At 39.8% G+C, this 21,859-nt stretch overlaps 2 protein-coding genes and 1 pseudogene across 2 annotated transcripts; 1 reads left to right on the top strand and 2 right to left on the bottom strand.

The window, feature by feature from the left end:
- LOC137005151 (uncharacterized) overlaps positions 1 to 21,859 on the bottom strand; it is a 1,346,463-nt pseudogene that overhangs the window by 1,215,867 nt on the left and 108,737 nt on the right.
- On the top strand, positions 117 to 19,958 carry LOC137006554 (zinc finger protein 569-like). Its single transcript, XM_067367408.1, has 3 exons — positions 117 to 204; positions 726 to 909; positions 18,231 to 19,958. Exons 2-3 carry the CDS (start codon positions 726 to 728, stop codon positions 19,631 to 19,633), a joined length of 1,587 nt encoding a protein of 528 aa, XP_067223509.1. The 5' UTR covers positions 117 to 204; the 3' UTR covers positions 19,634 to 19,958.
- Positions 9,217 to 10,927, bottom strand: LOC137014096 (uncharacterized). Its single transcript, XM_067378239.1, is given in 2 exon segments — positions 9,217 to 10,239; positions 10,793 to 10,927. Coding segments are annotated over 2 exon segments (1,158 nt in total).

Raw genomic sequence — 21,859 nt, 5'->3', positions numbered from 1 at the left:
TGCTTTTCCCCTACTAAATAGTAGAGAAGTAGGCGGTTTCGGACGCAGCCACTGACTTTTAATGTGTTTCAATTCGGTAAAATAGTTGGATTTCTGTGCACTTCTGTGATTGTAGACAATGCAGGACTTTTATTTTGGTGTGGCGAAATGACGGCATAAGACTGCGCCGCGCTCCTGCATCTGCTGTGATTCTGCTGAATAAAGGTTTGTTTTAAGAATTTAAGCTGATTTAATCGACAGAAACAGTTTTGTAATTTTAATAGTTTATTTACTATTTAATGTAACATTGTGATTCTTTATCTAACTGTAATGAAGGATATTTGTGTGAGCAAAGCTCATCCACTGATGAGAAACAGTAAACCTGCGTCTCATTTCTCTCTATATATCATAAATCAGTTTTTCATGAACACGGGTTCAGTCTCTGGAGGGTCATGATGGAGAAACTGAACTTTTCAACTCCGAGTCAATTGAATCAAACACTGAGAAATGATTCAGTGAATCACGACACGTGCTGCTCAAACAGTGAACGAGAACAACAAACACTAACTAATCATGTTTTCATCAGTGTAATCATTTAAATATAATCTATAATTCTTTAAATACCAAATGTAGATCATAAATGTCTAAATATGAAGTTTATTAATTTTCAGCTTTAGTTTTGAGTGTTTTTTTATCCAACGGGTCATTGAAGAATTTTAACTCTGTTAATCATTCTCTTTTTACAGATGGCATTTATTAAAGAGGAAACTGAAGACAAGAAGTTGGTGATCATTAAAGATGAGACTGAAGACATAAAGATTGAGTTTATTGAAGAGGACACTGAAGACGTGTTTATTAAAGAGGAGTCTGAAGACATGAAGATTGAAGAAACATTCAGTGTGAAACATGAAGATACTGAGGAACAAGCAGGTTGGTTTTATTCTCACAGCTGAACTCAGTCATTTGATCATAATTAAAATGTCCATCTCCACAGAAATAGAGAATATACAGAAGTATAATCTTAAAGAGAATATTACAGAATTCATTCCAGCCTAATATCATTCAGGTATAAATTCCTGTTTAATTGATCATGAAATGGTTTAATTAAGGTTTGCACATGCTGAATGAATTTCCAGTTTCAAATGATTATCAAACAGCAGCACAAACTGTGTGAAATCAGCAGCCCTTCCTTCAGACGTACTCAGTGTCTAAATTCACTCGTTTCATTCAAGTGGACTTACTGTAGAGCAAGAGTTAGGGTTTGGTTTAGGGCTAGTTACTTGTAATTAAAGGGTTAGTTCACCCAAAAATCAAAATTCTGTCATTTATTACTTACCCTCATGCCGTTCCACACCCATAAGACAACTTTAAAATTCAGTATTTCCGTTAAATGTGATAATGGACCACAAAACCAGTCATAAGTCGCACGGGTATATTTGTAGCAATAGCCAACAATACATTTTTGGGGTCAAAATTATGTAATATTAAATAAAGATCATGTTCTGTTAAGATATTGTCCATTATTTTAGCCTTTTATATTCAAACAAATCATGTATGATCTAGTTAGTATATATTTTCACACGCATTGAGTTTCGCTGTCTCTCTCTCTCTCTCTCTCTCTCAAGCAATCATTCTGTACTATTTCAGTTCAACTCAATCGATGCGTACTTGTATTTAAAGTACCACAAACTCTAGTGTGATCCACGACTCGTCGTAGTTTTGCTGAGAGTGCTGTATTTCTCAAACACAGGCAGAGAGCTTGAGAGAGCGAGAGTCTTGAATACCACACTGAATCGACGCGCTACTTGTAAACGATGTACTTTGTTGTATTTTCCTGTCAAAACTTCTGCTTGGCAACATAATTAGAAAATACAAAATTTCATTTCTATGCTGATGATTCTCAGTTGTACCTTCCATTGTAAACTAGAGATTCTCTGCAGCCTCTCATGGACTGTCTTGAGGACATTAAATGCTGGATGGTAAATAATTTCCTCCAGCTTAAAGGTGCTAAAGAGGATGTTTTGTTTTATACATTTTTGCAATATTACTTGAAACTGTCTTTACTAACTGATAAAAGACTATTTATTAGGTGCACTGAAAGGAATATTATTAATATACATCATCTATGCACGACGTAGGGCCTTAAAAACTTCAGCCAGTTGGCCCTCTGGCTTGTCAATCACTGCCATGGCGTTCCTTGTGAGAGACGAGCGCGGCTGCGCGCTCCAGTAACTTTCCACACTTTACAGGCGCCGCATGCAATGTTTTTGTCAGGAGACAGGAGAAACAACTGCAGATTATGAGTTACCTGCGGTGAGTCCGACATAATGAATCCACTAACACAACACAGCGAATGCCGGTGCTAAACACTCGTGTTTCAATACTCGTGCACGAGATTTGGGAGGCGTTTCCTCGAAATGAGCTGTGAAGGAGGGAGGTTGTTCTTACGCATTCGCTCATTTAAAAAACTCACTAACAGTCTTTGGTTTCTTAGTCGACAAAAAGATCCTCTGTAGCACCTTTAACAATGACTGAGGTGATTATTTTTGAACCCTCCAAAAACAGAAATTTTATAGCCAAAGACAATCTTACTCAAGGGCGTAGATTTGGTTTCAACATTGGGGGGGTTGAACGTATGCTGCCTGTTTGTTTTTTTGTTTTGTTTTTTATATTAAAAAATAATAACCTGTTTTATGTGTAGTGTTATTGGATAATCTATCTATCTATCTATCTATCTATCTATCTATCTATCTATCTATCTATCTATCTATCAGAACTTTATGAAATGTATGTATAATCATTCATCAAATTCTAACATAACGGTGATTCTAAAAAGAAAGAAATTATGTTAAATATTGAAACCGCCAGTAGGCGGCAGCGATTCGCTTTTTTATTGAGTGAGTGAGTCACTTAAATCGTTCATTCAGCCAATTCGTTCAAAAGTCAGATTAATTTAGGAAGAAAACAAACACCGATGTGAATATTTTTGTCATTGATCATTACAGACACTATTGAAAAATGAACAAACAAAACAGACGGCTGTTTTGGTAACTGGTTACAGTTACACTGATAGTTATGGCTACATTGTAATGGATTAGTTAGCTAAAATATAAGTGTATTACAAAACATTCTCATACCTCCTTCTCAGTACATGCTTTATTGTTTTTAACGGACCAGCGGTTTAATATAGTTGGCTGGGCAGCGGTTCTCTTCATTTTTGGTGCTACCCGCGCTGTCTCATTCAAACAGTACAGCTCCACTCGCGTTGTTTTGGTGAAAGAGCGAGGCGCGTTGGTTGGGCGTTACCAATCGGTTCAATGGAGGGGGAGAATATTTTTGTCTAATTTATTATGACAAACTCATATTTGAATACAAACAAAATTATTGTTACAAAATAAATGAATTCTACATATTTTTCATTTGATCTGCTGTGATTTTCATGTTGAAATATTGGGGGGGTTGTAACTGAAGCATTTGAATATTGGGGGGGTGACCTCCCCCCCATCCCCCCCACAAACTACGCCCCTGATCTTACTCCATATATTACGTCACATGCAAAAAATGTAGGTGCTGTCTTTGACTCTGAGCTTTGTCTTGAAAAACAAATTAGCTCAGTTGTTAAAAACAGCTTCTATCAACTGAGAATTTGTATTGTATTATATTGTATTATATATCTTTATTGTCCACCAAGGTGAAAAATTGTATTTGGCTCACCAGCACAACATGACTATACAAATAGTGTTAAAGCAGAACTAAGTAACTTTTTTACCTTTATAAATAGTTTTCTAAGTCCTTATGATGGTTAATTGACTTGTAGTGGTGTGTTTGAGGCGAGAACTAACCCCCTCTGGCACGTCTACGCCATAAAACAGCACTTGCAAGTTGAGCTGCGCCGACCCGACACAATCTCGCCTTATGTTCACGTTCACGCGAGAATGACATAATGCTTTACAGTAATTCAATATACACATAGCGACCTCACACAGTATGATCTCCCTTTGATCATACCAAAACAACATTATTTCATCATCAGTCATGGCGGAGCCACTAAAAAAAACAGAGGAAACCATTGTCTGAAGATTCTAGGAAGAGAAAACGTGAACTAGACCGAGAGAGAGCTCATTCTCGAGTCAACCTTGGACCAGCTTTTACAGAATGGCATCAACTGAAACAGAGCGAAGGACTTCAAACCGATTCTGACATGGCTTTCATGTTGTTGAACTTGTAAGTAACCTTGCCAAACAACTTTATTTTCTTACTATTTCCATTAGATCTATTGTTATTGCATATCCTTCGAGATATAGCCACTGTTATGTGGCATGTATTTAGCTTATCGGCTCTCAGAGATGCAAGCATGCTAATTCGCCTACTATGTTACTACGTGGTGGGATTGATGAGTGTTTCTCTATTTGTCATGTACGGGCTTTATGTGAGACAACTGCAGTTCAACCGGCAGTTTCAATAGTATAGTAAATTCCCAGAATATTGTTTACGTTGCGTCAGCGACTGGCTTCACTTTAGACCAATGCAAGATTTCAAAGCTAATGCCAAGGCATGCGTTGCTCCTGACTGTTGTCCAAATTGAGTATATGCTTCTGAAAGATTTACATACTATTGACAGTGTGCTGTAATAAGACTGCATTACTTTTTTTTTTTTTTTTAGCTACAAACGTTGGAAAACAACTTCTACGCCAAGCAAGGGACAGCAAAGACAACCACAGATACCAGTGTCTAGCATCACAGAAGAGTCGGATAGTGAGCAGTATGTTTCCAAGCTACATTTACAAATTATGACTGTAGGAATTAATTTTGACATTCATTTTATTTATATTTTAACCTTAGATATGGTTCAAATGAAGGTCTTGGTGTTCAGCCACTGGGAAAAGAAGTAGCAGCTTTGGAATCAAGGCAGTTGGTTATTTATTGCGTTGTAGTCGTTGTAGTCCAGAGCTGTGCTTGGAGTATTTACGACAGTGTTCATCTTACTGAGTTCCACTTTAAAACAACAAAAACAGAACAAGAAAACAGACGAATTCACATTTCATAAAATTACAATTCATGCCTTGTCATTTCATTTGTCAAACACTTGCGGAGTTAAGAATTTTAATAGCATTTGGAATAAATTATCGCTTGAACACATTTTTGTTCACTAATTATTCTGTATTCTGTAGCACCTACCTGATCTCAAGGGATCAAATTGGCTAAAGAGAGGGTGTGAACTATCTGCAAGGATACCTCTCACCTTCTTCCTTCCCCTTTCAACATAAAGTTGTCCTAGGGGCTTCTGTGGTCTGCCATCTATTTTGCTTGCCATTGACACAATTCTGGTGAGCTTATTCCTAGATCTGCAGTTTAAATGTTCATACCAGGCAGGGATATGATAAGACGGTACACTCTCCCCAATAGAAGAAATAATCGCTCTGAATATCTTTTAAAGATATACTCAGAGTTATCGACAAAGCTCACCTGTGAGTCCAGGATTGAGCTGAGATATTTAAAATTCTGTAATTCTGAAATTGTTTGGATTGTCCTCTCTTTTTGTACACATAATTAATTATTTTGTCTTCATAACATTAATTTCTAATTGACTAAAATGACACCAAGTTTCAAGGGCCTTAGTGTGACACAAATAAGCAACATCATACAGAGTTAGTTTTGTCCAGTAAGCCAACTAAGGACATATCATCTGCATAATTTAATAATCTAAAATGTTCTTCCTGAACCAAAAAATTTTGTAAATATGTTTGTAAATAAAGAAAAGGGCACAGGAGAAAGAACACAGCCTTGTGGGCAACCTGTGCTTAAAGTGAGGACGTCTGATATAATACCTCTGACACAGACCCTCTGTGGACGGCAGGAAAGAAAGTTTCTAATCCATAAAACTAACCCTGTATCAACATCAAGATCAACAAGCCTTTTTAAGAGAATGTGTGTCTTCATTGAATTAAAAGCCGATGTGATCTGACATATGCTTTGGGATTCATAAGATGTTTTGTAACTGTGTTTAGCAGGGTCAGTACAGCAGCATCTGTGCCTCTGTTACACTTATATGCAAACTGAAGTGGATCTAACCTCGAGGCCACAGTTGAAGTTAGGTGGTTAGCCAAGACTCGCTCCATAGTTTTACATAGTATGGAAGTTATTGCAATAGGCCGAAAGTCATTTACGCCCAATCCCAATTCTATCCCTTACCCCTTCCCCTTTCCCCTTCCCCTTTGTTTCGCGCGTTCACGTGAAGGGGTAGGGGTGTCTCATTTGTTCTCATTTGGCTGGAGGGGAAGGGGTAGGTAGCCCTTCAAACGAAGATTTTTCAGGACCACACTTCAGACGAAGGGGTATGATAAATTTCCAACATGGCCGACCAAGCGAGCAGAGAGACCCATAAATGTAAGTATTTTTTTTTACGGTAAACGGTATTTTAGTAATAAATAATCACTTGTTTTATGTTGCCTTTAATCGTGTGTTCATGTATACGGTTATGTTCTCCGAAAAAAGGTTTGTTAAAATCGCTATGAAAAAAGTTCGCTAATGTTTTTTACTTTATGATAGTTCCACAACATATTTTTTTATATTTTATTGAAACCCGCATTGATTTGACATCATAAATTCAAATCAATCAGTGGCAACTAACTTGTTTTTTTGCCGCATGCCTGATTAATGTATTGTTTTGTTGTGGTTACGTCCATAAATACGTGTACGTTACATGATATAAACAAAAAGTGCATTCAGTTTGTGTGCTTATTCATCAGTATTGTATGTTCTGTATCAACCAGGGACTCCTGAGGAAACACGCAGGCTCATACGTTTTCGTGCAGAAAACGAGCAGCGATTTTTGAAATCGAAATACACAGCAAAACAACTTTGGGAGTGAGTCATCTGTTAAACGTTTATGTTGCTTGTGCCTGATTACTGCGAGATATGTGCAGTTGTGCACTACTGTTCATTTTGGTTAAATGTTACAGGGCACTTATAAAAGACTTGGGTTTGGAGGGAAAGGTGACTGGCCAACAGGCATCCAAGAAGTGGGAAAATTTTAAGAAGAAATACAAGGTAAGCAGTGTGGTTCTATAAAAATTGGTTACACAATAAGATTATTTAGTGAACTACATTAGTTAACTAATGTTTAATAAGTTAATAATGAACTGCACTTATACAACATTAATCTTTGTTCATTTCAACATTTACTAATACATTATTAAAATCTTGTTAACATTATGTACTGTGAACTAACATGAACAACGGTATTTTCATTAACAAAGATTAGTAAATACAGTATCGAATGTATTGCTCATGGTTAGTTAATACATTAACTAATGTTCAACTAATGAACCTTATTGTAAAGTGTTACCTAAAAATCTTAAACAATCTAGGCAGTCCATTTCAGTACGTTTTGTATTATTGTAAAATGCACACACACATAATTGAGAAGAATTTCTTCTAATTATCTTTTTCATAGAATTACTACTGTAAAATTTAGTGAAATGTAAAAAAGTAAAGACATTTTCAGTACTATATTATTATGAATATTCTGCTTGTGTCTTCCTTCAGGACATAAAAACACCAAAAACTGGCTCAGGAACAGATGCTGGAGAGGTAACTGCTTCTACGTGGCAGTATTTTTAAGAAATGCATGAGGTGTTGGGTTCCAGGCCTTCTGTAGATCCTCCTGTGGTGGTTTCTTCATTCACTGAAGAGGAACCCATAACAATATCCATGGTAATGTTTTAAATACAATTACCTAATCTTGCTATATTTGTTGTCAGAAATTAGATAATTTTAACATTGTTTTGATGATAATGTATATAATGACTTATTACGCATTTCTGTACTTGTGTATATCATCTTTTTGTCCTAGGAAAGTGTTGACTTCAGTGAAATTACTACCGTCAGCACCATAGGAACCACCATAGGGCCATTGCAAAATTCATCAGAAGAGACAGCCTCTTCTAGCACAGCATCCTCCATGGTGGTAGCAAGCCCCCCAACTCCATCACCCAAAAAGAGGAAAAGAAAAAGTAATCCAATTTTGGATTTTTTAGCTGAAGAGTCCATCAAGGAACAGAAACGCCATGAAGAGAGTGAGGCCAAAACTGAGAGGTTTTTGAATCTGTTTGAAAGAATGATCGACAAATTATAGTGATCTTTTATACGCGTTTACATTTCGCACAGTTCTTTAAAAGTTCACAGTTTAGAAATTTGCACTGTTGTTGTTTGTTGTTTCTAAAATTTTAATTTAGTATATTCTGTTATTATTTACAGATTATTTTTATTTATTAAAGTGCAATATTTTTGTTACTTATGATTGCACATTCTACCTCATTTTTTTATGAGTCAATAAAAAGCTATATTGTTGTTTTTCAAATGAAGGTGTTTGTGTTTCAATATCAGTTGTAACGATCGGCCCAATCGGTCGAGTTTACGTGGATTAATATTGGGGTCAGATTATACTGTGTGAGCAGCTATGAGTGTTTAAAAAGACGATACAAACAGAAATGAATAAATAAGGTATATTTACAATAATCACAAGGAACTTAAAACAACACAATAAAACTAGAAAAACTTAGGCTGTTTAAAAGCAGGGAGTCCATTTTCACCACACCATAAAACAGTCCTTAAGAGTCCTAGTAACGTGCTGAAAGTCCCAATGTGAAAGTGTCCACCGGTGTATATACAAAGTCCACAGAAGTGTTGATCCAAGTGAAGTTAAGGTGAAGCACTGGAAAGGTAAGTCCAAGAAATAGCTCCTCAATCCAGCTTGTGGGTGATCACGTTTGTAATGAGCGGGGCTGATTGTTTGCCATGCTGCCTCCTTTATGCTGGCTTACTTCCTTGTTCCTGTCATGTGATCAGTCACATGACAGGCAGACCCATACACATTTAAAGACATACATTAAATAGATAAGAGGAATAAAATGGACTAAAACACATGTAAACCAATTAAAACTCTATTATACCTAAAATCATTGTAATAAATAGAGTGGTAAAACATGCATTTATGTGACAGTGTTACACAGTAACGTACCTGGAAAAAGAAAAATACCATGCAATATGTATGAAAACACTTTATTGCAAACAATACACAGATATAAAATGTTAGAATAACATCTACAATACTACAACTATTATGAAAACTGTTTTAAAATAGGCAACTTATATAATTTTATTTAAAAAAAAAAAAAAAACTGTATGAAACAACTGTATGAAAAGTACAACTCTATTTCTGGATGTTCACGGGGCTTACACAATGCCTGAAACTAGAGCAGCCAGTCTGTCCCTTGTAGCATTTCCAGATGTTTCATTGGGTGCCAGGCATTCACGGGGAAGGTGGGAGTCAAAATTGTCCCTTAAAATGTCACCATCAGGTTCAAGCATGTCTCCATTATCCAAACATACGTTGTGCAAAAATGCACAGGACGCAATAACCTGGGGAGCAAATGTAGGTTTGACTTCCATGGCTCTGAAAAGTGTGGACCTCCATCTTGTCTTCATCATGCCGAAAGCCCTTTCAATTATGCTGCGGGCCCTTGAGTGGTAGTAGTTGAAGCTGCCCTGAACTTGTTCATTTACTGGCTCTTTGTAGGGTGTGATCAAGCATATTGGGGTTTCTAAACAGGGATAGCCGCCATCACCCAGAATAATGTACTCTGAAGGTGGATAACGTTGTGCTCTATAAAAAGAACTGTTTTTCAATATCCGTGTGTCGTGAACTGACCCCGGATAGCCCACAAAAATGTCCAGGAAACGTCCACTGGAGTCACACATTGCTTGCATGTTAATGGAATAAAAGCCCTTGTAGTTCAAATAGTCAATTTGGTGCCGCTTCGGGGGTTTGATCCTTATGTGGGTGCCATCTATTGCTCCAACGACGTTTTTAAAGGCATGGGTTCTTGACAGTTGGGCGAATCCTTGCCCCACTGCCTGTAGTTCCTCTGCTTGTGGGAAGAGGATGGCTTTCTTCAGGTTTACCCATATATTCTGTGCCACTCTGTGGATAACGCGGTGGACTGTAGCTTTTGGCACATTAAAAACACTGGAGACTACCCGATACGACAGTCCATGTGCAAGCCAGTAAACGTAGATAAGAGTTTCCAACTGATGACCCCAGCCATGGTCCGTTTCTCTTTGTAAGAGCCTTTGCAAAGCATTCATTGCTGTTCTGCTCAGGCGGAAATCCTGCTTCAGCTCTAACTCCTCATCAAGCCACAACTGCAAAATGGGCACGTTACGATTTACCATGCAGTATGTTACTGGACTGCCAGCCTAGGGAAAAAAAGTTTTAAAACTTTTACTACATCTAGTGACATGTCCTCTCCCTCAAAACAAAGCTCACAGCCCTTTAGAAATCTCACCACGGTTTTATTATAGCCTATTTAAAACATTTCTTTTTGTTTTACGTGTTGATTAACATTACCACACAAATACCATAGTTTAACTATAGTTTAGTAGGGAAAAAAACATTTGTTTTAATGTTTAACATGGCATAACTACACTAAAATTGTTTTTTTTTTAATTAATTTATTTTGCATTCGTTGTAAAAGCATGGAAAATATTTGTATGAGGGAAGCTATGGTGCAAACAGCAGACATCCATGTATGATCACATCACACCAAAGGGTCATTCAGTCGGATAAATTTGACACTGTAAACGCATATATGAATACAAACATAGGTCGGTAACTCCAACGGGTTCATACAACACCACAGATTACAAGACCACAAGTTTTATATATTCCAGCTTTTACTGTTACCGAGTTGTGCAGTTAGCTAACGTTGTGTTAAATAAAACAAAATGTTTGTGCAGCCATTGTACATACCATAAACTGATCCTCCAGCAAACACAGGCGTCAAAGACATCATCGTCTCCTTTGTCTTATGCGAAGAACTGAAGACAAATGCAAAAAAATAGCTGTCGCCCAAGCAACAGAGATCACTACAGCTATCGATGGCATCTTAGAAGTGTATGATAAACATCGGCACATCTATGACGTAGGAGCTAGCGACGACTTATGATGACGTGTGACGGTCTAGTAGTGGTGTCCCATTTCTCAGGGGAATATTTTCAGCCCTACCCCTTGACACTCTGTTTCAAGGGGCAAGGGGAAGGGGTAGGGGCAAGGGGAAGGGGTAGGCGTAAGGGGAAGGGGAAGGGGAAGGGGTATAAAATAGAATTGGGATTGGGCCTTAATATACTGGCAACAGGTTTTTTTGCCACAGGCCTTATTGAATATTTCCATAATTTTGGCACTGTACAAGTATCTAAAAAAAACTGAAATAGCCTTGTAAAAACTCATTTTAATTGAGAAGCACAATCTTTAAGAAGTCTGGCTTTTAAACCATCTGGGCCAGTGGTTTTGTTTGGCTTCAGTTTTCAAAGGCTTGCAGTTTCATCAGCCTCATTGATAACTATTGATGTTTCTACTGGGAGATTATTGCATATCACATCACATTCTGTCCTATCGTCCTCAGTTTCAAATCTGCCATAAAAGTTGTACAGATCATTAATAAAGTTTGGTTTTTACTTACAAAACTATCATCCTTTTTTTAGACCTACCCATTGTTGGGAGACAGTTGAGGGGGGGAATTCTTAAAGTAAAATTTGATTATGAAAATAGGATAGAAGGTCAAGTTTTAACTGGCAATGTAAGACAGGCATTCACTGGCTTCCTTCACTGGCTTCCCTTTATAAGCATTTAATATGCATTTAATAATTTCCAGACTTCAACACTTTCCTTTCAAGATTTGGAGAGAGTTATTCATGCATTTATCACATCACGGCTGGACTATTGTAATTCGCTGTACCTTGGCCTTCCTCAATCTTCATTGGCACGTTTGCAGATGGTCCAGAATGCAGCAGCTAGACTGTTAACTAGTACAAAAAAACATGATCATATCACTCCAGTTTTAGCCTCCCTTCACTGGCTTCCTGTCATTTTCAGAATTCAGTTTAAAATGTTGCTGATTGTTTTTAAAGCTCTTAATGGACAAGCACCATCCTATATCTCTGATCTTATTTATGTGAATCTTATTTGAAGCTCCTAGGTCCCTCAGATCTGCCAATAACTTACTTAGTATAAGTACATCTACAAATAAGCTCCATTGCATATTCCAAGCAATCAAGAGCTCAGAGAGGTACATTTAAAGTAGCTAGACAGATTCTGCCAGTGTTGGTTCAGTGTAAACGATGTACATTTGAGTCCTTAAGATGGAGCAAGTTAGCAAGGGAAGGGCATAAAAATCTGAAATTGAGCGCAGCCCTGGAGTACCTCAACAGGCACTTTGTAGATGTATTTAAAATATCCATCCTGTCTCAGAACAGAGTATCAGAGCTGAATGACCAATCCTGTTCCTGGAGATCTACAAACATGCAGAGTTCAGATCCAACCCTGATCAAACACTCCTGCCTGTAATTATCAAGTGCCCCTGAAGATCTTAATTCACTGCTTCAGGTGCATTTGATCAGGGCTCCAGGAACAGGACATCTTGTGTTTCATTCCTATTCAACTGTGCTCTGTCTGTTTGATGTGCATGTCCATACTGGTATTCGTTCACTGAAGTTTAATGGAGCCTGTTGTCAGAACATACACACTTGCATGAATTTGTAACATTTGCAGGTAAGAGTATAACCATAGTTACAGTATAACCAGTTTTGTGCTGAGGAAAACACATCTCATAAGCACTCATTCTTTCTATCTAATGTCACTAGTGTGATCGCTCCGTACCGGGCCCTGGCTTGCTTGAAGGGGCAGTGAGATCGCTGGAGTACAGAATGGCTACTACTATTGTGTGTGCTATGTCTGACATTACAACAACAAATATCTTCTTTCACTTATTGAATAATAAAATACTTTTCATTTAATTTAAATTATTTGAATATATTTAGGTTTATATGGGGTCCGGTTCTCACCTTATTGATGAACAGAAATTGTAGTTTGTAAATTTCTCCATCAATGTCAGCAATCTTCTAATAAGCTGATGATCTTAACCAGATGTGAAAAATAAAGCATACATACAAAATGTACAGTGGTGGGTCCCTTTGGACCAGGTTTGAAAACCACTGCTGTATAAGATCTATAGATGGGCAACTCTGGTCTTGGAGGGACACTATTCTGTAGAGCTCCATCCCTGATCAAATAAACCTGTAAAAATTAACCCAACCCTAAAATGTAATGGTAAAGGCTGATTTTTATTTCTGTGTTGCACCTACACCCGAGACTCTGCGCAGTAGTCTATGCTGGGGTGTGCACAAATAGTTCAATATTTGAATATTCGATCTGTAATTAATATTCGAAAAAATAAAAAGACTGTTTGAATTTGAATGAAACAGTGATGTTTATTGATCCCAGTAGAGCAGGGGTCACCATTCCTGCTCCTGAAGGGCCGGTGTCTCTGCAGAGTTTAGCTTCAACCCTAATCATACACACCTGAACCAGCTAATTAAGGTCCTACTAAGCATACTAGAAACTTCCAGGAAGGCGGGCTGATGCAAGTTGGAGCTAAACTCTGCAGGACACCGACCCTCTAGGAACAAGTTTGGGGACCCCTGCAGTAGAGTAAAACAGTTGTGCAGGTGAGTATAATGTGAAGAATAGATAAATGAAGCAATGCAGAGTGGTAATACTGCCTTGTGATCGTAGGAGTGAAGAGCTTGAATGACGCTGGAGAGTATGGACGCTGGAGACTGGAAACACTCACACACAGATGGAGAAACACACAAGGGAATCAGGAGACGTTGGAGACAGTAAAGTAGATCGTCTGGAGTCCTTAAGGCAAGCATACAGGTAAGTATGATACAAACGAGACCGGACAGTGAGTGTGTGTGTGAGTGTGAGTCCTTTATACTGTGACTGATGAGTGCTGATGAGGTGCAGGTGTCAGTGATTAGTACTCTGGTGATTGGGTGCGCTGTGACTGGTTGATGGGGGAGCCTGGCATGTACCAATGTGACGGTACCCACCCCCCCACGGCCCGCTCCCGAGGGCCAAGGACCCCAAGGTCGTGGTGGCCGTCCTCTTCCATGTGGGGCAAGTCTGTCAGGGTGGCTGGCATGGAATGTTTTAAGAAGATTGGGATTGAGGATGTAATTTCTGGGGACCCAAGAGTGCTCCTCGGGAACGTAGCCTTCCCAGTCCACTAGGTATTCTAATCTAGGCGCTGGGAGTCCAAGATTCCACGAACCTCGTAGGCTGCACCGTCGTCCAGGATGAGTGGAAGGGGGGGCTAGGCAGTTCCCACGTCAGGCTCTGTGGGGGGAGAAACAGAAGGATGGTGATGCTTTAGTAAAGACACATGGAATGTGGGGTGAATTCTGTACTGTGGAGGGAGTTGGAGTTGGTAAGTGACCAGTTGATCTGTCTGGTGATGGTGAACGGGCCAATGAATCTGGGACTCAGTTTTTTGCAGGGCAGACGCAGTCTGATGTCCCGTAATAAAGTCCACTCCCAGGTGTGACCGGGTTCGCTCAGGAACGGGCAGAGGATCGAGCTTGCCGGTTGGGAGATGACGAGGGTTCTTTGAGATGGCGCACTCCCTGCAGCCCTGTATGTACCTTCTGATGTCGTTGGCCATGTTGGGCCACCAGAAGCGCTCCTTTAGCAGCGAGAAGGTCTCATTGACCTCCGGGTGGCCAGTGCCAAGTGACGTGTGAGCAGAGTGAATCAGTGGAGTGCGTCGTGTCCTTGTGATGTACTGCAAGCCTTGGGGACAACCCGATGGAGCGTCAAGCATTGCAGGAGGGTAAGGTCTCTTCCGACAAGGAGACAGGGCTCACAAAGATTGACTCGGGGAGAATTGTTTCAGGTTCTTCATCTGGAGCATGGAGATAGGACAAGGCATCTGCCTTTACATTTTTGGAGCCAGGGCGATAGCAAATCGAGAAGTCGAATCGGGAGAAAAACATGGCCTACCGTGCTTGACTGGGATTAAGTCTCTTTGCAGCTCTAAGGTATACCAAGTTCTTATGGTCAGTTAAGACCAGGAAGGAATGTTTAGCTCCCTCCAACCAATGCCTCCACTCTTCCAAAGCAAGCTTGACAGCCAGGAGCTTGCGGTCACCGATTGTCGTAGTTGACCTCCGCCGGGTTGAGCTTGTGGGAGAAGGCGCATGGATGGAGTTTACTTGGCGTCCCCTGCTGCTAAGATTGCACCACTCCCACTCCTGTAGTGGAAGCGTCCACCTCCATGACGAAGGGCAGATCTGGATTTGGGTGGACGAGGAATGTAGCGGTGGTGAAGGCTTTCTTGAGGGCTTCAAAGGCGTTGGTGGCTTCTTGAGTCCAGGACAGAGACTTGGGCTGGTTGCAGAGTAGGTTGGTGAGTGGATGATCAATGGAATTGTAATTCTTTATGAAGTGGTGGTAGAAGTTAACAAAGCCAAGAAAACGCTGGAGTTCTTTGATTGTGGATGGTGTGGGCCAGGTCTTGATAGCTTCCACCTTCCCCTCGTCCACCCGGATGCCACTGTGATCAATGAAAGTGAAATGAAGGTTGGTGGAATGAACATTTTTCAGCTTTCAAGAAGAGATGAAACTGCTGTAGGCATTGGAGGACCTCCGCAACGTGGTGGTGTTGTTCGGCCAAGCTCTGGGAGTAGATAAGTATGTCGTCTATGTAGACCAGGACAAATCGATGGAGAAACTCCCGGATGACCTCATGTATGAAATCCTGGAATACGGAGGGGGCGTTGAACAGGCCATATGGCATGACGAGATGTTAATAAATGGCCGGTGGGAGTGACGAAGGTGAGGTCTTCCACTCGTCCCCCTCGCGTATCCAGATGAGATTGTACATGCTGCGGAGGTCCAGCTTGGTGAACACAGTGGCACCACGTAGATGTTCTAGAGCAGCTGGGACAAGAGGAAGGGGATAACGGAACTTAACGGTGATCTTGTTCAGTGCACGATAATCAATACAGGGCCGCAAGCCTCCATCCTTTTTCGCCACGATAAAGAAACATCTGCAACATATATTAGTGCAGCTCGTTTTCTCACCCTAGCATGTGGATATTGTAGTTTTTCTCAATATAAACATGTGAAACAATATAAACACAAACTAAATAATCATATACTGTCTCGAGGCTTTATAAATAGGATGAGCGTAGTCATACAGGCAGAGCGTCAAACACCATCAAACAGATACAAGAAGAATAATTCAATCACAGGCAAAAGTCTAGGCAGGCAGCAAACAATCCTAAACAAGGAAACAGTCCAGGGTCAAAAACACAGGCAAGGATCAAGGAACATGGAAACAAGGTTGGATACAAGGCTAAACAATAGCTGTGTCTCATTTTGAAGGCTGCGTCCTCCAGAGGTTGCAGAGATGAACATTGTAGTCGATCACAGACATTTTGTTCATCATTGCAACTCAGTTTCTGTATACTAACAAATGCTTTCATCTTCACTAACAGTGCAAACATGATATAACTAAGAGATTCGCTGAATAAAACTGGAGTTTGCGTGTCAGTCACTGATAAACTCACGCCTTTTTGATTGACAGCTTCAACGTGCTGCTCCAATGATTGCAAAGGGGGCTTTCTTTGAGCTTTCTTTATATAATTCAATCACCATTAAATAACCTACTAAGAGAAACAACGCAAAGTGAAGTTTAGTCACTGATTTGATTTACTGACACACTGACAAAGATCATCCGACTGTACATGAATCATCACATATCAAATTAAGCATTAGATTTAACACAGTTACTCACATGTTGCCTTACTATCAAGTCCAGGCACTGCACAATATTTTGTAATCCTCAATGACATGTTTATTGCTTAGTAGCTCGATCTGCTTTAGCACCACATAGACCTATGTTACTTAGGCTACCTATTCTATTGCATGTAATGCGCGGATCGGTGGGCGGGGCTAAACAGGCAGTGATGAAGTAGACGTTCTTCTTCGGCAGAGGCAGTGCTAGCTGCCCTTTGACGTCATAGATCCCCACTTTGTAAATCCTGTCATTTTCTGGGTCTGGTGTCAATTAAAGCTTTTATTGGACTAACAAGGAAGTTTTCAGCTCTTAAACTTACAAGATATACTTATAGTATGATGACCTTTAAATGTAAGTAGTTTCAAGCTTGTTTTTGTTTTAAACTTTGTTCTGCCTAATATCCTCCTCCTTGGTCTCTGTAACAGATATCTGTTGTACATTGCCAGCTCCTTAAGTATAACCCAAAATAAAACAAATACATTTTCTTTTCAAATTACATACAAATTTATTAATAATTTTCATTCATTGGCTGAGAGCGCAACAAGGCTGTTGTGAACGCGTTGGCATAACAACGATATACTTCCTGTTTCCTTTCCTGCCTGTGTGTCCTACAAAAGACGTTTTGTTTAATTCTGGCTAAGGAAACTCCATATACCACGTAGGATTCGTCCTCTTGAGGATGCAGCCTTCGAAATTAAATTAAATGAGACACAGCTATAATTTAGCAATGAGTGTGTGTGTGAGTGCAGCTTATAAAGTGTCACTGATGGGAAACAGGTGTGAGTGCATGATTGGTTCCTAGGTGGGGGGTTGTGGGAAATGGAGTCCATATGATGATAATAGAACATGGATCCACAGCACATGTAACAATATGTTTTGCTTGCACATATTGTTTAATGCTTTGAACTAAAAGAAATCCTTAAGATATAATGTAAGCTTGTTTTGTATATTGCATAATTGTAAGCTTACAAAATCTTGATGAATATAAAAAAATAACGTCTTTCTCGTTCTACATGTGGTACTCACAGCCAACACTATACCTGCGGGGTACACATGGCGCAGAAGTAAAAATCAGCCTTATGTCTTCAGGAATGCTTGAAAATTACAGGCAGGTGTATTTGATTAGGGATGAGACTTGACTCTGCAAAAGAGTGGCCCTCCAGTACCAAAGCTGCCCGTCCCTGATCCATAGGATACAAACATGTTTGTGGCGACCAGGGCGGGCAAGAGCCATGAGAGAATGGCGCGAGGGTCTCTCACGGAGGAGCTTCGGGTGCATAAAAGGAGGAGCGACGACAGTGAAGGACGAGAGAGGACCAGGCCTGGATATTATTTTATGTTTTATTATGTTTGTGTGGTCGGCAGACGTCCACGAGGGTCTGCTGGTATTACTTTCGTGTTGTATTTGTTTATTTTGAAATTAAAGTTTTGTTTAAACATTCGCCAGTTCCCGCCTCCTTCTTCCCGTACATGTACGAACTGTGTTACAATGTTGTTGGTTTTGATGTTTTAAATGTCTAAATTGTTTTTTGTCTATTTTTGCCCTAGACCTAATGGAACTGAAAGAGATGAGTCATGAACTTAATGAAAAGCAAGAAGAGGAAGAACATTATTATAAACATCATGATTTCATGATTGGGGAAAGAGCGACACAGGCTTCCTCACAAAAAAGAGCTCAAAAGATTGGAACTAAAAGTTATTTCACCTGCCAACAGTGTGGAAATAGTTTCAGACATAAAGAAACCTTTAAATACCACATGAGAATTCACACTGGAGAAAAGCCGTATACCTGCCGACAATGTGAACAGAGTTTCAGTCAAAAGGGAAGCCTTAAAGTCCACATTAGAATTCACACTGGAGAAAAGCTTTACATCTGTCAAGAGTGTAGAAAGAGTTTCAATAGAAAAGGAAGACTTGAAAATCACATGAGAATTCACACTGGAGAAAAACCCTTCACCTGCCAACAATGTGGACAGAGTTTCAGTCAAAAGGGAAGCCTTACAGTCCACATGAGAATTCACACTGGTAAGAAGCCTTACACCTGCCAACAGTGTGGAAAGAGTTTCACACGTGAAGACAGCCTTAAAGTCCACATGCGAATTCACACTGGAGAGAAGCCTTACACCTGCCAACAGTGTGGACAGAGTTTCACACGTGAAGAAACCCTTAAAATCCACATGAGAATTCATACTGGAGATAAACCTTTCACCTGCCAACAATGTGGACAGAGTTTCAAACATAAAGGAAGCCTTAAAGTCCACATGAGAATTCACACTGGAGAGAAACCTTACACCTGCCAACAGTGTGGAAAGAGTTTCTCACGTGAAGAAAGCCTTAAAGACCATGTGAGAATTCACACTGGAGAAAAGCCGTATAGCTGCCGACAATGTGGAAGGAGTTTCAGTCAAAAGGGAAGCCTTACAGTCCATGTGAGAATTCACACTGGAGAAAAGCCTTACACCTGCCAACAGTGTGGAAGGAGTTTCAGTCAAAAGGGAAGCTATACAGGCCACATGAAAATTCACACTGGAGAAAAGCTTTACATCTGTCAAGAGTGTGGAAAGAGTTTCAATAGTAAAGGAACACTTGAAATCCATATGGGAATTCACACCGGAGAGAAACCTTTCACCTGCCAACAATGTGGACAGAGTTTCAGTCATAAAAGAAACCTTAATGTCCACATGAGAATTCACACTGGAGAGAAGCCTTACACTTGCCAACAGTGTGAAAAGAGTTTCAGACATAAAGAAACCCTTAAAGGCCACATGAGAGTTCATACTGGAGAGAAACCCTTCACCTGCCAACAATGTGGACAGAGTTTCAGTCATAAAAGAAACCTTAAAGGCCACATGAGAGTTCACACTGGAGAGAAACCTTTCACCTGCCAACAATGTGGAAAGAGATTCACACATAAAGGAAACCTTAATGTCCACATGAGATTTCACACTTAAGAGAAGCCTTACACCTGCCAACAGTGTGGAAAGAGTTTCACACGTGAAGAAAGCCTTACAGTCCACATGAGAATTCATACTGGAGAGAAACCTTTCACCTGCCAACAGTGTGGAAAGAGTTTAATTCAAAAGAAAGCCTTAAAGTCCACATGAGAACTTTAAGGCCTTAAGGCAGGAACACACCTGGTTTGCAAAGGCATTTCATCTAACACAGGCGCAGAAGGGACGTGCTAGTTGTCCGTCGGCTGTCGAGCGTCGGTTTAGACTAAGGATCAGATGGACCGAGGAGCTCCGATGCCGATTAACTCCAATGCCGATTCAGGGCAACTCTGGACACATACGCCCACGTGAGCCAAACCTGTAGTCTGCTTTCGGCGGCACTAGTTTGTCAGTGTTGGCTTGGTGTGTTCCTGCCTTTACACCTGCATTCTGTGCGAGAATGGCTTCACAATGGAACGAAGCCTTAGGGAACACATGAATATTCACACTGAAGAGAAATTATTTACATGTGATCAGTAGGGCTGGGCAATATATCGCATGCGATTCTCACGCGCATTTCGTCAGTAAAGCCAGTTCCCTGATTACCGCTAAATCGCCATCACCTGCTTTCAAATGGAGCGCCTTTTAATAGACAAAGCCGTAGTTCACGGACAAGCCACGCAAAATCGCGTTCAGTATCGAAGATGAATCGACTACGATAATGAACCCGATTTTGCATGGCTTATCAGTGAACTACGGCTCTGTCTATTAAAAGGCGATCCATTTTAAAGCAGGTGATGGCGATTTAGAGGTAATCAGGGAACCGGCTTTACTGACGAAATGCGCGTGAGAATCGCATGCGATATATCGCCCAGCCCTAGTGATCAGTGTGGAAAGAGTTTCATATTTAAAGGGGACCTTAAGGTCCACATAAGGATTAACTCGAAAGAGAACTGAAAACAATTCTTGAATAAAAGTACACATACTTTACAACGAAAATTACTCCGTTACAAGTTAAAAGTGACCAATTTTAAGACAACCTGAGTTAAAAAATTGGAATATCTGATTTTAACTGTACTTAAGTATTTTACTCATAATGAATTTAGACTTGAAGATGCACTAGTCTTCGACAATAGTCCAGAAATGCCAGTGAAAATAAGAAAAAGTTGGCAAAGTGCATGATATTCTAGGGTAGTCCCTCCATGTAAGCATTAGTATGTTTAATGTACTGGAACATTTTAATAAGGTTGTGGATAAATTAACACTATCCTGCAGACTATAGTTAACATGAACTAACAATACTTTAAAAGCCTTTTCAAATTTTGGCTTATGTAATTTTCAACAAATGCCAATTTTTATGATATTAAACTAAAGAAATGTGGTATCATTAAGAACTAACATTAAAGGGTCATGAACACGTTTTTTGAGCTATGGACAGATATGTATAGGCCGCACATAATTGAAAACACTAAAGGTGCTCATTAATTTTATTATTATTTTTTTAGAGCAATTTCTGTCCTCCCGTCTGGAAAGCAAAGTCGGAGCAATGTCACAAAATCTGACGTCATCAGTATTCAGCGATATTCAATATTCAGCATGAGGAAGCATCACTTCTCTCGCCTCGGTCTCTTGTCATTCAGAGACATATCGTTGGTGTTTGTTTCCTCAATGCTACAACACAAAAATATGTTTTCCTGCGAGACGACCTGAGAAAAAGCTTGGGTGCATGAGGATTGTTTTGCTGTAATCTACCAACACAAATGGAAAATATGTTCGCATGAGATCACATTACAGCAGAGAATTCAAATGTCACAAAATTGTGTTCATTCACCTCTGCATTCGGACATACAACAAGCCATATGTATGTTTCCCTCAGCAGAGCAGCACATGAGTGTTGTTTGTATTTTGCCCATGATGCAGTCAGAACTGGAGTTTGAATATGAACACATGAAAAATACAATTGTTGTTGTGATATACAGGCGGAGCGTTTATTTGATCGGTTTCAGCACGGAGTTTCGCTTTGTGTTTATCAACGCTAGCCATGTGGATCCAAGCTCATACAGAGTTAAGTATCCATGTTTACAGTTTTTATAGACACATTTCACGTATTCTCCTGCACCAAACATGAACCAGCACGGCGTAGTTATGCACACATATTTTATCAAGTCTTCTTCAAATAAATTATATGTGCAAACTGGACACCGATACAGTGGTGTGGCCTATCACAATGACATGATCATTCTAATA

The sequence above is a fragment of the Chanodichthys erythropterus genome, chromosome 3, assembly GCF_024489055.1.
Source record: "Chanodichthys erythropterus isolate Z2021 chromosome 3, ASM2448905v1, whole genome shotgun sequence".
Taxonomy (NCBI): domain Eukaryota; kingdom Metazoa; phylum Chordata; class Actinopteri; order Cypriniformes; family Xenocyprididae; genus Chanodichthys; species Chanodichthys erythropterus.
Note: the sequence above shows the minus strand (reverse complement) of the source record. Positions and strands in the feature narration are given on the sequence as shown.